The sequence below is a fragment of the Neophocaena asiaeorientalis genome, unplaced genomic scaffold, assembly GCF_003031525.2.
Source record: "Neophocaena asiaeorientalis asiaeorientalis breed wild unplaced genomic scaffold, Neophocaena_asiaeorientalis_V1.1 scaffold546, whole genome shotgun sequence".
In the NCBI taxonomy this organism is placed as follows: Eukaryota; Metazoa; Chordata; class Mammalia; order Artiodactyla; family Phocoenidae; genus Neophocaena; species Neophocaena asiaeorientalis.
Window position 1 is genome coordinate 701,975 of NW_020175442.1, and position 16,424 is coordinate 718,398.

General features: G+C 37.5%; 1 protein-coding gene across 1 annotated transcript in view; it reads left to right on the plus strand.

Moving 5' to 3' along the window:
* The first annotated feature begins 3,013 nt into the window (after positions 1-3,013).
* COL24A1 (collagen type XXIV alpha 1 chain) overlaps positions 3,014-16,424 on the plus strand; it is a 377,122-nt gene continuing 363,711 nt past the window's right edge. The window contains exons 1-2 of the mRNA XM_024767884.1: positions 3,014-3,108; positions 6,072-6,139. Coding sequence (XP_024623652.1) covers positions 3,014-3,108; positions 6,072-6,139 — 163 coding nt within the window. The remainder of the gene's footprint in view (positions 3,109-6,071; positions 6,140-16,424) is intronic.

The following is a 16,424-nucleotide window of genomic DNA, read 5'->3' on the forward strand; positions in this document are numbered from 1 at the left end:
GAGATAAGGGTATACACAGAAGGACATCGAACAGTCTTGGTAGTTGGGGAAGGTCGGGAGGAGTACTACTGGAAGGAAAGGCTGACCAAAGGCAATGAAATCTAGACTCAGACCTAAGTGGGAAAGGTATGGAGCTTTACAGACAGAGAGAACAGTAAAAGGCTCAGAGGTGAGATAGCACAGTGCATTTGAGGGCCTGAAAGAAATGAAGTTGGTTGGAGCACACATTCTAGGGGAGAAGTGACTGGAGCTGGATCTGGAGAGAGAAACAGAGACTAGATCATGCAAAGCTGTTACTTTCTTAGCTGAATAAATGGAGGTTAGGATCACCTGGCTTTTTGATCTTGGGGTCAGTGTGCAGGTGGAGAATGTCAGAGAAGTTATATATTTGTTGAAACTCAAGACCACCTGGTGGTCTCATTGACTGAAGATTGATACATTCATTCATTTAAAAATCTTTATTTAACAGTAGTGTATGCCAGAAACTTTGCTAAGCTAGGCAGTAATCAGTTTAACAATCTCTGTGGTACTGCAGGGAGAGACTATTTTAAGTGTATATTTCTTCCCTGCTACTGACTGGACTCTGGGCATTTTGATCACTTGAAGTCCTCAAGCATATTTATCTCCTTTGCATTTCATGAGTTGCCTGTATGCTTGGAATTTAACCAAAAGTTCTAGTATGTTTCACACTAGATTAGTTATACAAGTACCTATTGAGCTGAATTCATTGTGTATAAGTTTTTGACAATACTTTACTCCCTACTGCTAGGATAAGAACCGTTTTTCAGTTATTTTGGGAACAAAGTACAGAAATTTTACTATTACTGGATCTTAGCAGCTAGTAAAGAGCAAAATCTGTAAAGCTGTCATGACTTAGAGAATTTTTTGGCTTGTAAACGCAGTGTGATGGAAATTGTTGAAATTCTTGACGTATATTACATGTATGTTTTTCAGATTAGTCTACTTTTTCCAATTGGTTTAAATGAAAATCGCCAATTCAGTAAAAAAAAAAAAGTTTCTTATTCACAAATTGAACCTGTGTAGGAATGAGCATCAGTAACTTGAGGACATGTATCATAAAACCTGAAAGTCTCATGGGTGCCCTAAACAAAAAGATGCCTGAAATTCCCCTGAAGTAACTTAAACCCTTCAGATAAAGAGAAAGTTGAATAGCTCTAAGAATTATTTAGGGAAGATGCCTGGGATGGATATTAGTTCCTTAAATATTCTCAGTATGGTCTTTAGATATCTATTTCCTGCTTGATCCCCTCTAGGCCTTCACCCTTCACGTGTCCGGTCATGTTTTGACTGTGGCTTATGTCAAACTGAAAATGTGGCTAGCAGACCAGACACACAGAGTATTTCACATTTTGTTATATATCCTCAGTAATATTATGGGTTATATTTGCTGAACATTTATTGAATGTTTCTTACCATATTGTTAACTTCTTTCAGACCTGGTCTGATTTTGTTAAATGTCTGAGTATATGTACTTCTGTTACTTTATATTAATGACACACGGTCCAGACATACAAAAAAATGAACAAAAACAGGCATGGTTTGAATATTTGAAAAATATTCATATTTAATACACTAACTAGACTTTTTATTAGGGTACACTAAATGTATGAACAAATTAGCAAAGTAGACTATTTTAGGTTACTTAATTAAAAAAGAATTGGCCAGAACTGTAAGAGGACCTTTCCCCAGCTGTGGTTAAACGACTTGCCCTTTATATATAGTGATTTATACAACATCTTGCTAAGAACGCTTGATTTTTGTCCTCTAATGCCAGTATATTACTAGGATTCTGCCGTACACACAAATTTGGGGGTTTTATATTTGGAATTTAAAATATAAAATTTATATTATGTCATCACATAATAGATGAGTCAGCTAAGACTCAGAAACTTGAAATAACCCACCCAAGGTCACAGAATGAGTTTGAAATAGAACCAGGATTAGCCTTTTGACTCCTAGTCTAGTGTTATTTTCTTATTAACCATGTTGTTTTCTCTGCAGCAACTTAATAGTTTTAATTTTAACTTATTTAAGGACTCCAGCATGTCTAGCATGATATGCACAGCACAACAGCGGAGAAGCCCAAAGCACAGCTGCTACCCTTGAGAACTCTATCACCTGCTAATGTGGAAATGTGATATTTTTTTCTGAATTAAGTAAATGTATCATAAATGTAATATCATGGGGAGGGGGGCAGCAAAAGCAAAGAAATAAACAAGCCCAGCTCAACTAGACATTTCCCAGAAAGCTTGGATTCATTAGACATCCATTTTATTCAGTGATAGAGTTGGGCTCTTTATTCAACCTGATTATGTCAATTAAGCTTGATCTCTTCTCTGTGTTCCAACTTCAGAGATGAGAAAAAACAGTTAAAGTGAAAAAGAAGACTTCCACTTACCTTACCACAGCAGAATTTTTTTTTAAAAGTTCTTTTTTCCCTCTTTGGACATCCAACTAAAAGTACCCTTAATTTACTTTACTTTTTCCTAAGTGTTAAAAGAATTAGGTTCATAGGGAAGAATTGAATTCCTCAGTCATTGAGAGATCTTACTATTATTCCGTTCCTGTTTAAAAATATTTATTGTGTCAATTTTATGTAAGAAATTGATAAAAGGTGAAGACCTGTTACTTGCTCAGATATTTACTTACTAATTAAAAGGTACAACAGGGCTTCCCTGGTGGCGCAGTGGTTGAGAGTCCGCCTCAACCGATGCAGGGGACACGGGTTCGTGGCCCGGTCTGGAAAGATCCCACATGCCGCGGAGCGGCTGGGCCCGTGAGCCATGGCCGCTGAGCCTGTGCGTCCGGAGCCTGTGCTACGCGATGGGAGAGGCCACAGCGGTGGGAGGCCCGCGAACCGGAAAAACAAAGAAACAAACAAACAAACAAAAAACAAAGAAAAAAGGTAAAGTATATATGGGCTCTAATACAGTTAAAATTAAGGCATCAAGAGTACAGAGGTGAGGAAAAGATCCAGTCCTCTTTAGGGATGATGGGGAAATTCATGGAGCAGGTATTCAAATTAGGCTTTGATGATACTGAACATTGTGACAGGTGGAGACTGAGAGCTTTTCAGGCACTTACAAGGTCTGTCCATGGAGTAGAGAATAACATGATATGGCTGGAGCTTTGGGATGTCAGATGTAATTGGTCCATAGTGCTAAAAAAGAAAGGAGGTTGAAGCTGAATGATAAGGGCCTTGAACACCTGGTGAGGAACTTGACTTTTCCTGCTCTTCCTTAGTTGTACGGTCAGGCCATTCAAGATGGCTGTTCTCTTGCTCTCTGTAAATCCCCTGCTCGACCAGGCCCTGCTTCACTCACATGACTATCCAATCTTCTTAATTATAGGACTTAATTAGTAACTGCCCACCTGTCCCCAGCCGCTGGTTTCCCTGGTAACTGATGAGCCAACCTGATGTCAATCCTCCCTATAAATGGTAGCCTCCTTCTCCTTCTGGAAGGTTGCTGTTTTGTCCTGCTTGCTGTCTGCTAGGTACGGTGCTGCGGGTGTTGCTCCAGGACCTTTTGCTTCAGACTTGTAAGATCTCCTATCCAACAAACCGTTGATGTCTCCTCTGTCGCTGTTTTGGCGCTCTTTTTTTCAGTTTAGAGGTTGGGCAACTCTGAGGCTTGTCGGCCTGTGCGGTATAGCCCGACGGTTGGCCAGAAGTTTGGGGCAGAATTAGAAAAAGAGAAAGAAAATCACTATTTCGTATCATTGATCTCTCTCTTAGTCATCAAATTAGTACATAGGTACGCTTACCTAAGGTGTGGCTCAACTGACTTGTCATAATCTCCTAAAATCACCTGGCTGAGGGATGATGTTTGATGTGTTCAGGTTTTCCTGCCTCACGTCAGAAGTAGACTTGTTAACATATCTAGAAAGAACTTTATTTTCCATTTTTTTCCCCTGAGGTCCTGGGAAAGTCTGAGTTGGCTGAATTGCTATGTGAATAGTGCTAGTTACTGTACTCTTCACTAGTTAGCTTTATTCTGGATGGAACAGTGCCTGTGGGTTATTTCTAAGCTCTCAGTGAGCCAGATTACTTTGGCCAGGTGAGAAGTGCATCCTTTCATGTTGCATTTTCTGTTAAAACAGCATAATTCTGATATACTGTCCTTCAGTGACCGGAATCTTGAGCTATTTTCTGGTCTTACCGGTGTACGTCCTGCCAGTTGAAAATAGAAATTTGAAAGGAAAAGAGCCTCCTTTTACTCAAACTCTAGACCCCATTGGGATCCATCCTGGAGCACCCAAGGAAATTATTTTCATTTCACACTGTGGTCCTCAACGTTGCACATTAGAATCACCTGAGAAGTGTTTAAAAATCCCTGTGGGACAAATTAAAATCAGAATCTCTGAGGGTGGGGGTGGGGAGGGAAGAACCCAAGTATTAGTAGTTTTTAAAAATCACCAGGTGATTCCACTATGCAGCTGGGGTAAAAAGATGCAAAACAAGTAGGCCTCACATCATCTCTTGAGCATCATCTCTTCCAGAACAGTGGTCCTCGGTGTGTGGTTCCCCAGATCTGCATCATCAGCATTGCCTGAGAACTTGTTATAATTGCAAATTTTTGAGTCCCACCCCTAGGCCTACTGAGTCAGAAACTCTCACGGTGGAGCCTGAGAAATTTTTAACAAGCCCTCCAGGTGATTCTGATACCCACTCATGTTTGAAAACCATGATCTGGAGCAGTAGAAAAGGATTTTTTTTTTTAAAGGGTCAAATCTTATTTGTGTCCTCATAAAATTAGATATATGTGATTTAAGCAAAATATTAGGTTATTTTAAGTTCAGTGTAACTATCAATAGTAAATATTCTAAATTGTTTTTTCCTCAGAGTTTGGTACACATGCAATCAATATTAGAATCACCTAGTTAAAAATGTATACATGCTGGGAATCCACTTCAAATTTATGAATCATAGTCACTGTGGGACGGCCTGGAATCTGGATTTTTCAAAAAAGCCTCAGGTGGTTCTTTGGCAAACTAACATTTGAGAACCATCTCATGGATGACACCATGTATGGGAATCTTTTATAGGCTTCATTAACATATATGGTCCAGCTATTTGCCCATATCAGTTGAAATTTCTATAATGATTCAGTTGATTAGTTTGTAGAGTTAATGATTGTTAAGTATTCTATCAAAGTCTTATAAAAGCTGTGCTCTGTTTTAAGTATGACCATAGAATGTACATTTTTCACTTACTGAAAAAATGCTTAATACTATTCTAATACAAATGTCCATTATAGCAAAGAGAATAGTATAATTTTATATTGTGTATAAACATACAATTATAATAGTATAATTCTATATTGGCTTACTTTGTTACATTAACATGCTCCTTACTGTTGATAAAGGTAAAAACATAGTGATAAATAGCAAATGTACCAATTACTGCTAGCACACCAGGAACTTAATAAAAATGATTTTCACAGGGTTCTGTAATCATTCCTTGCAGAAATGTATTTTCAGAAATGTCATTTGAGGAGTCTGAGTTAGACTAAACAGAATCAGTCTATATTGGCAAGAAAAACTAGGTAATAAAATAGTTTTCAGTATGCTCGTCATTACTTTTTGAAACTATCTCTGATTTTCAGTTGGTAGGTAAAGCCAATTATGAAGACTCATCAATAAAATCTGTCAAAAGTTTGGTTAAACTAAAAAATCACAAAGTATTTTTACCTTGCTAATCAATGTGAATGAATATTTTGATTTGTAGTGGTTGAGTACTGTGTTCACAATTACCGCTAATCACAATGGTCAGTGTTGACATCTACAGGTCGTTAGTATTTTCAGAACCAACGAGTCGTGAATCTAGTGCGAGTGATTTGAATATGATCTGCAGATTTTATATAAAAACATTTAAGCAAATAACTGGTTCCATCAATTTATAATCACTGTGGTTAAGTGACTATAAGTTGTATTTTGTGCCAATCTAATACTTTGTAAAATTACATGTATGGTGATTTCATTTTGAATTTTATGATTTATAGGTCATAAATGTCCAACTAAGTTTTTCCCAATTGTTTTTCTTTTTTTAGGAAACTGCTTCTTCATTTTATTGTACTATGTGTGTCAGGGGGTGCTGCTCTTCATGCACAAGATCAAGGTAAGAATGTTACCTTGTTACTTATTTACTTATATAAAAAGTCAGCTTCCAGACAGCAAAAGTGCATGACTTTTCAAGTTGTCATGACCTTAAATTCAACATTAAACAATAAAAAATTCTACCCAGTACAATGAGAAAGTAAGGATGAAGAAACCAATTTTGGGGGAAATATGACCTTTAAGGAATTACTCATATCCTCTGTCTGTGAAATTGCTTACCTTTTTAAGCATACTCTCTGTAAAAGAGAAGTTTTGTACAGTAAAAAGGCTTTGCTTGTGACTTCATTTTAAGTGGGAGTTCTTGGGGGTGGCAAACTGTGACTGAATTACCTTTGCACTTCTTGAAACAACACAGACATATACTAAATGTTCCGTCTAGATTTACATCATTAAGAAACAAAATAAAATGTGAATACCAGGGGGCTTGGGATTTCATTTAATTCAAATGGAGAGGTTTAGAAAGTAGTTGAAGGTTTTGTTTTGTTTTTGCTTGCTATCTAGTTGCTCTGGTGGTATGGTGATAGAGTTTGGGGAATCTATATACACCTTAATTTATTCGTTTATTAAACAACATTTAAATAATATTTTCTGTTTGCCACCATAATATCCTAATTGCCAGGGATTGGAATATGAATAAGATAATGCCTCTGGCCCCAAAGTGAAAAAAACAAGTGCCTTTGTCAAAGGTTAAAAAAAAAAAAAAAAAAAGCCAAAGTCAAAGAGAAAAACCCGGGAACTGTGCTGGATCTACAGAAAATACCACTGTGGTCCTGATTTTTTTTTTTTTTTCCTCCTCTGCTTTGTATCAGCAGGGGTGCCGAATTATTCACTTGACAGAACCAACTTTTCAATTCAATGACCAATTCAAGGTGTCACTTGTCAATTTAGTCAGTTAATCAAATAACAGTAGAAAAAGACAAGTAAACAAAATACATGTAGGTAGAGAGAGGGCACAAAGAAGGGGGTGGTACTCTGTTGACCAAATTGACCAATGGACATAACGTTAAGTATTCTGTCGAATACCACATATATGAACTAAAAGGTATCACGGAAGGCATTTTCTAACTGTCTTTTATGGGAAGATCATTAAACCAGGTCACATGTAACTTCATAAATGCTATTTTTGACCAAGTCATTTCTGTTACTTTAGTTTGCTTTAAGTAGCCAAGAAGAGGAGAGAAACTCTCTCTTAATTTCTTGCTATCATTACTGTTACAGTTTCTGAGAACTTATGTTACCAGTCACTGTGCTAGTAGAATATACATTTTCTTCATCACTACCTCATTGCAGGGTTTTTATAATTATGCCCATGAATTGCTGAAACCAAGATTAAGAAGAATAAATAACTACCCCAAGGGTTGCAGGCTAATAAATGGAAGAACCAAGATTTGAACTCAGGTATTTAGACTATAAAGTCTACAAATTCTTTAAAATTAAGCCTCTTGGACAAGAGAGAAGATAAAGAGGATAATTGCCATTTTTAACTATCTATTTTGTGTCTTGTCATTTGCTGGAATTTTACATATGTGATTCTAACCCTCGTAATGAACCTGTAGGGTAGGTATCATAGATGAAGAAACTGAGGCCCAAGGAAGGGGCTTGCCCAGGCTTATATAGCTAAAAGCTGAATTTGGACCTGTCAAGTCTGACCCAAAAAACACAACAACAACATCAAAAAAACCCTACTTCTTTCCATTACACATACCCTTGCTTTACAGTTGTCATCTGTTAGTGTTATGAGTTTAATAATTTACAAAATGTGTCATTATCCAAATATTAAAAAACCTGGACAAAGATATAAGAATATTTATGAATAGATTTTTTTTAAAAAGTCAGAAGCAATGAAAGGAGTAAATGAAAGAAATAATATTTCTTTCAACCTTAAGATTCCATTCACAGAATACAAAATGTGCTTTATTTCAGGGTGAACATCTTTTCAGACTTCATAAAATTTTATTTTGAGTTCTTAACAAAAAGAAAAATACTTTAAAAGCCTCTTTGACTTTATAAAATTTAGTACTTCTGAGAACAAAAATGAAAGTAGTGGTATGTTATTAGAGACTTAGAAGTACTGTTTTCCTAAGATAGTTAGTTGTTGAATTGGCATGATACAATAATATAATATCTAATCAGGAGGTTATAAAAACATTTTCAGAGAAATTGTGATTTGATAATGATTACAAATATCATTTGCAACCTTAATACTGCTGAATATGTATACTTGAGCTAGAGATGATCCCAAATTAGACTTCTCAGAAATACATATAAATATTTATTGGTGCTTATGATAGTTGTCAAAACTTAAAAAAAAGTAATACAAGTATATAGTTTAAAAAGTCAAAGTTGTGCTACACAATATATAACAGAAAATAATATCCCTTGACCTTACCTAGTCTTGCAATCCTTTACCCAAACTTTCTTTTGGTTTTACTCTCCATAGTTCTTAATAATATGCTTGTATATTGTATTGACTTCCTATTTTTGATGAAGAGGGTTTAACATTTTTACACCATTCTATGCCTCCTCTTCACCCTCTTCTTCTATCCTCTATAGTTTTCCTCTTTTTTTTTTGACTGTGTTATCATTTAAAAGCAAGAAAATAAAAATATGCTTGGAAACTCTTTTTGCATGGGTGGGCTTGTTAACTGGTATATTCTACATAGAGCGTCATAAATGAGCATTGCTGACCATCTCGTTGTTGGACCGCAAATGTCTAAGGCTGTCCAGTTTCTTTAGAGAAGAATCCTTCAATTTCTTACTTGTAGAATATAATCCTGGTTGCCACTGTTATTGGAGTTAAGTGATACAAAGAGGTTCTTGGGAGGGGGGGAGTTGCTGTCTCACCATTTAGTATGTAGATTTTTACTGAATTCCCTTGTTCTCATTATGGCGCTTCTTTTCCCTCTTCTGCTAGGATTGATTCAGTGTTGCTACATAAGAAAGCTCTACAGTTTTGCTCTCAAAGCTTCTTATACAGATTTTCATACCCTCCCCTCTCTCCCATATGATGCCTCATGCTTCTCACCTGAATTCAGTGATTTGGAGCCTTCAGTTGTTGAGCCTTTTCAGGACTTTGAAGTGTGAACTGGCCTGCCCATCATTAGCACTGCCTTCTTAAAGCCCTTAGTGTTCGTCAGCTCTAATTCTTTCATGTGTTTTTCATCTTTCAAAAATTCGTTGATATCTCTTATCTGTTGTTTCTTCTACCCTTTCACTTTGCCTAGGTAGTTTTAAACCACATTTCCTTATTCTCATTTTAGTGAGACTTTGCGACTATGCAGAGATAAACATGTTATTTGCCATGTTTTCAGTTCTTCCTTTAACTTTTAGCACAGCTAAGAAAACCATTAAAATATCCTGTTCCTAAATATAAATCTTTCTTTTATAACCGAGGTTTAGGTATAACCAAATGAATAGATGATTCTATTTCAAGAAAAAATTATTCAAGACGAGTTTTCCAAGGATTTGACAGAAAGTTCCCTTTTCTTCTATGATACAGTCTCCTTATAACTCTGTCGGTGGGCTGGCTGCCAGTGAGGTAGGTGTAGTTGCAACACCTCTGTGTGATACCTTACACCATATGAGATGTAAGCTAATTGTCAGCATACACAGCACTCCTCAGGTTCATGATCCCTAGGTGTGCAAACCACAGCTGTAGAAATCTCTGTAAAATGTGTGTCTCCAAGAAGAGTATTTTCTGTGGAAATTAACCCCAAAATGTGTTTGTTGTAAGAAGCAGCTCATTCTAGTTGCAGTAACTCCAAGCATTTTCTGCCAAAACCCCTTATGGACACTTAACCAAAAATTTTACACATAGGTTAAAGCTTCATTGCATAAATAAGTCGCTTTTATTTCTTTATCCAAAATAGATGTACTTACATTAAGAATACTGTTTTGTTTTTTTTTTTTTTTTTTTTTTTCCCGCTACGCGGGCCTCTCACTGCTGTGGCCTCTCCCGTTGCGGAGCACAGGCTCCGGACGCGTGGGCTCAGCGGCCATGGCTCACGGGCCCAGCCGCCCCGTGGCATGTAGGATCCTCCCAGACTGGGGCACGAACCCGTGTCCCCTGCATCGGCAGGCAGACTCTCAACCACTGCGCCACCAGGGAAGCCCAAGAATACTGTAAAGTCAAAATTTCCTCTTCTAACATACCCAGTGACAGTGGTGCACAGGTATTCTGGAGCCAGAATCCTGGGTTTAAGCCCAGGTTCCAGTGCCTACTAGTTACGTGACCTTGAGCAAGTTCCTTACATACTTTGAGCCTCAATATCAGAAACTTAAAAGTGAGGATAATAATTCTTACTACATAGGTTGTTGTGGGTAAAATGAGAACACATGTAAAGTGCTTAGTGCATGGCTATTATATACATGATGAGCATACGATAAAGTTTAGTAGAAAAAAATACTCTGGATCCTTTCCTTTTCCTTTTTCTATATACTGATGATATTGAAAAAAATAAAATAAAATAGTTGGTTTTAAACAACTTCCTTTAGCTCCTTAACTCAGTGAGCTGGAATTTAAGAAGCCTATATTTGAGTCTTAATTCTGGCACAGACGATTTGGCCGAGGCTATATAGAACAATGGAAAGTGGATATTAGGCACTTATTTAGTTATTTAGTCAATTTGGGTAAATTGGCAAGGAAAAGAAAAGTATATTGAGGCCTGTATGATCTTCCTCATGTACAACTCTGATTTTATTTTAAACGATCATTTTATTTTTTCATTCCTACAAACTAGAAAGAATATAGCTTTGGTGACTTAACTGACCCAGATACATGAAAATTTTAAACAGTGAGAATTTGTTAAAATTAAGTGCTTTTTGTATTAACTTAGTTAATTAATAATGCACTAATACTGTAATTTATTATACTCCTAAATGATATTACTCTATTTTTTAACTAAAAATTGATAACTTAAAAAAAATCTTTTAAGCTACTAATTTCTAAGAAATGTAAGAATCCTTACATTTTGAAAGGTAACCATAATACTACCCTTGTTCCTCCAGTTTGTGATAGAATATTGTTGAATGTTGACAGGTAAAATGGTTCTTTGGCTCTCTGTACTTGTAAAAACAAGTGTAACCATTGGCTCTCCCATGTCTGTTTCTTTAGGCATATACTCTAGTCCACCACAGAGTCAATTATGTAGCCACTGGAGTGAGTCAAATGCTTGGGTATGAGTCATAGTTTCAGCACCTATGGAGACGCAATTTCTCCTTTTTGTCTCCCTTTCTCCCCCCACTTCCTGTCTGTCTCTCTTTTTACCTCCCTCTCATCTTCCCTCTACCTGTCTCTCTTTTCTCCTAGCTAGTGATAACATCATACTGCTTATTATATAGGTTTCAAATGAAAGGCAAGTCAGGTTGGTGTCTGTGCCTATATCTGAGCATTAGCCTTGCAGGCTTAGAAGACTGATTTTTTTTTTTGGTAGATAGCTTTTGCTTTTATTTGAATGATATTATACTTATCATATTGCTTTTCACCTAACAATATAATTTGGAGATCAGTGTAAGATAGGTGCTTGAGGGTGAGCAACTGAAATTGATTCTGGTTTATTAAAAAGCAGAAAGGTTTTTCTTGAAAGCTATTCTGTGGTTCACAGAATTGCCAGGAAGTCTAGAGAATCAGGTCACTAAGAACAGAAACCAGGGAAATTATGGACCAAGACCACAGGTAGAGCTACTCCCCAGGAGGAGTATGGGCCACTGTGGCCACCACTGGATGGTGGACACATTCTCCTCTGTCTGTTTCTTTGTATCACTTGTTTCAAATCCAAAGCCCAAAATGGAGAGGTCTGTCCATATCGCCAGCTGCTAAGGTGTGGCAAAAGTGTGTAAATGGCCTTTTCATGGTCTGTAAAGAAATGTGACAGCCAGTCTCTGTCTCCTAGAAGTTCCTTTTCCTGCTTCCATCGTGTCTGTTAGAGGTTGTCCTCACATGCTTGGTGATCCCTGGCTCGCTGTTAATATTGAAGAGGGGGGCACCAAAGGGATTACTGAAAGCTCTGTGTGTGTGAGTGGGGCTGGTGGACTAATTGGTTTCATTGAGGGATCTCTGTACTTCACCTTCTCTAGGTCTTTCCTCTTGGGAAGTGTTTTTTGGCAGAAGAATCCACCAGGTTTCTACCTGGGGATGCATGAGTCTGGTTTCCAGAGCTCCAGGACTTGGCTGGGAGGTTTCTGCAGAACAAAGTTTAATAATGGTCATCCTTGCCTCTGGCTGTACTGGAACTATTTATTTCCATTTTAAGATGTTTCTAGAAGACTGATTTTTATTAGCATACTGAGAAAGGATCTATTTGTTATTAGTATGTAATAAAACAACAACAAACCAAAACTTGAACTGAAGGCTTAAAGAGGAGGTAACACTTGAACTGAGTTTGTAAGATGCGTAAACTTGGCAAGGAGGGACATACTTACCAGGACTCTGAAAGAATGAGTTTTTGTAAGCTTTGATATGGCAAGAAATTCAAGGAAAAGTTAAGTATCAAGAATAGGAAATACCATGGAGTGAGAAGATAAATCATTGAGAAGAAACGTGTAAACCAGTGTAAATTAGGGGCCAGTCCCAAAGACCACACTTACTTCTGACACCAACTGCAAGTTTGAGGGTCCCGTCCCCAAGACCAATTTCAGGCTCAATAATGCTCTAGAAGGACTCACAGAACTCATGAAATCTGTTATACTCTGTTATGGTAGATTACAGCAAAAGGATACAGATTAAAATCAGTCTAGGGAAGAGACTCGGGGAGAAGAGTCTAGGAAAGTCCTTATGTGGAGTGTCCAGTTATGCTTTCCCAGTGGAATCATGGTCAGTGCCAACCTTCCCAGCAATAATATGTGATAATATGCACAGGATATTGCCAATCAGTGAAGTTTATTAGGAAGGTATGGAATGTGAGACTAGAAATATAGACAGGAGGTTATATCATTAAGGGCCTGAGGGCAGAAATAAGATGATTGAGTTTAGTACTAAAAACTATAAGAAATACTGATGTGTTGTTGTAGGAAGGAGTGTCATGAACTAATGTTCATTTTCTTCTGTGCTTTAGGAAGCTTTCTCTAGCAGCAGTGTGGATGATGGATGGGACAAGGATGGTCTCACAAGAGACAGAGAAATCTATTAGGAGGCTAATATTAAAATCTGACTAAAGAGAGCCTAACTAAGGCTTGTGTTGGACTTGGTGACTGAATAGATATGGAGAATGGGCGGGAAGGGAAGTATCAAAGATAATTACCAGGTTTCTGGGTTAGATGACTGGATTGATTAATTCATTCAAGCAATACTGTGGACCTACTTTGTTTTTAGTCATTGTCCTAGTTGTTGGAATATTACTGTAAAACAAGATGAAGGTCTACGCTGAAGGACTTACATGTCAACTAGAGAGCCAAGTAATAAAGTTTATATATACATACATTTTTTCCCCTAAATTTTCAGTGTTATGAAGAAATTATAAAGCTCAGTAAGACATTAGAGTTAGAGAGTTATTGGGGCAAGGAGGATAACTGTTTTATAGTTTAGGTAATGTGGCCAGGAAGAGCCTCTCTGAGGAGGTCACATTTGAGCCTTGATCAGAATGAACTAAGGGTTTAGAGCATTCTAAGCCAAGAGAAAAATAAGTGTAAATGCTGTGAGTTAAAAATGAGTTTAGCGGTTTTAAGGAATAAGAAAAGACCAGTTTGGATGGAGCAGAGGTGGGATGAAATGAAGGGAGAGATGAGATAGGTAAGAAGGGAACTGGTGACATAGGTTTCATGCACCCCATAAAACTCTGGATTGCACTTTTAGTGTGATGGGAAGCCATTGAAGAATTTTGTTCAGGAGAATGCCATGATATAATTTACGCTATAAAAATATTACTCAGACTCCTGGGGAGTGGGGATCTTCACTGAGAAACGCACTAAAGGAAGAGGAACGAATCTGGGGGAAAATGTATTGAGTTAGATGTCTTTGTGGGATAACTAACCTCTACTGGATAAATTCAGTGGGCAATTGGTTATTCAAACCCAGAAGAGAGGTTTGTGAGTCAGCATATGTGGTTACTGAAACCATGGTTTGGATGAAGTCATTAGGCTTGATGTTTATAGTTAAAAGAGCAAGGCGTTGTCTTGGCAACACCATGATGTATTCTGTTTAAGAAGCAAATAGTTGGAGATACAGTCAGTTCTGCCATCAGGCTACATGTGCATTCCGAAAAGTTGCCATGCTAATAGACTGGCTCTAGAGAACTGCCTACATTCAAATTCTGCCTCTGAACTTCCTAGTTGGGTGACCTTGGGAAAATCATTTAAATTCTCTGTGACTTGTTTTTATAACTGTCAGATGGATTAACAATAGCACATACTTCATTATGTTATGAGAATTATGTGGCTTAATACAGTAAAATTCTTAGCATAGTTCTTGGTACATAGAAACAGTTTAATAAATGCTATTATTCTTATTCTTTAATATAAGCCATCTAATAAAGTGCCTGTTGATGAAGAGTATTCTTTAAATACTAATGTCCTAAGTGACACAAACTACATTGATTTCCTGGTTAGAGCCACTCATGAAACAAGTAACTCACTATAGACAACAAAGATTTTTCTTGCTATATTCATCAGTACCAAATATCTAAATTTAAATTTGCAATTTGGTGGTATCCAGGGCTAGGCTTAAATTAATGTAAAAATTCTTTATTCAGATAGAAGACATTTTCTTTTTTCTCCTGTTCTCCCCACCCCTCTTGTCTGTGCCTTTTTATCCTTAACAGTTCTCTACAGGCATACCTCATTTTATTGCACTTGACTTTATTGCATTTCTCAGATATTGCATATTTTACAAATTGAAGGTTTGTGCCAACCCTGTTTCAGTCAAGTCTATTGGTGCCATTTTTCCAACAGCGTTTGCTCACTTCATGTCTGTGTCACATTTTGGTAATTCTCACAATATTTAAAACTTTTTCATTCTATGTATTATGGCCTGCGATCAGTGTTTTTATTTTTTTTTTGTGATACACGGGCCTCACTGTTGTGGCCTCTCCCATTGCGGAGCACAGGCTCTGGACGCTCAGGCTCAGCGGCCATGGCTCACGGGCCTAGCCGCTCCGCGGCATGTGGGATCTTCCCGGACCCGGGCACGAACCCGTGTCCCCTGCATCGGCAGGCGGACTCTCAACCACTGCGCCACCAGGGAAGCCCGCGATCAGTGTTTTTGATACTGTTTTGCAAAATGATTACAACTCGCTGAAGGCTCAGATGATGGTTAGCAATTTTTAGCAATAAAGTAGTTTTTAATTAAAGTATGTACATTGTTTTTTAGACATAATGCTATTGCAAGACTTAATAGACTACAGTATAGTATAAACATAAATTATTATGCACTGGGAAACTAAGCAATTTGTGTAACTCACTTTATTCTGATATTGACTTTACTGTGGTGGTCTGGAACAGAACCTGCAATATCTCTGAGGTATGCCTGTGTTCTCTTCAGTCAACATCTACTCAAAGGATTTGCTAAACATTCACAGTGAGACATGAGAGGGTAAAACTAGAGTAACAATTAGATTTCACATCAGATACCAACTCTGGTGGCTACCTAGAGAATATTTTCCACTGTGAGATTTCTGTTGGGAGAAATAACCCTGCCATGATTAATTAGGCTTGCCAAGGGAAACGAGGTGGTATGGAGAATACAGTGGCTGTGAGACAATGTGGCAGGTAGACTTTGAAGATGGTAGACTTTGAAGTCAGTCTGTGCTGAAATCCATTTCTACCGTTCATTAGCTGTGTGTCCTTGACCAAGTTACTTAATCTCTCTGGACCTCAGATTCTTCATCTGTGAAATGAGTATAGACTTTCAGTATAAACTTGAAACCATGAGATATTTTCTTTCCATTTCTGTTTCTGGATATCATACTAATGATACAAGGTGAATGAAATAATAAGTGAACCTGAAAACTGCATTTTCACCAAAACTAAGGGACTAGTATAATCTGCAGACTCCCAAAATCTGCTGAGAAAAGCAGGTGCCCTATGGAGTAAAATCAATAGTAAGATTTCAGAAAGCACCAGCAAAAGCCAACTTCCTGAAGGTGAGGAGCACACCCTGAAGTATTTAACCTTTAGCCTTTGTACAAAACAAGTGTCACAGGATCTGGGGAGGACCGAAGCTGCCCAGAAGGAAGTATAAGAAAGAATCACAGATAATAGCTAAATGGCTCAGTGGGGACAGAGCTCAGAAAATGTAAAAATCTGCTTCCTAAGGTGAAGGATTCATTCTGAAGTATATGCCAGTGGAAGGGAAT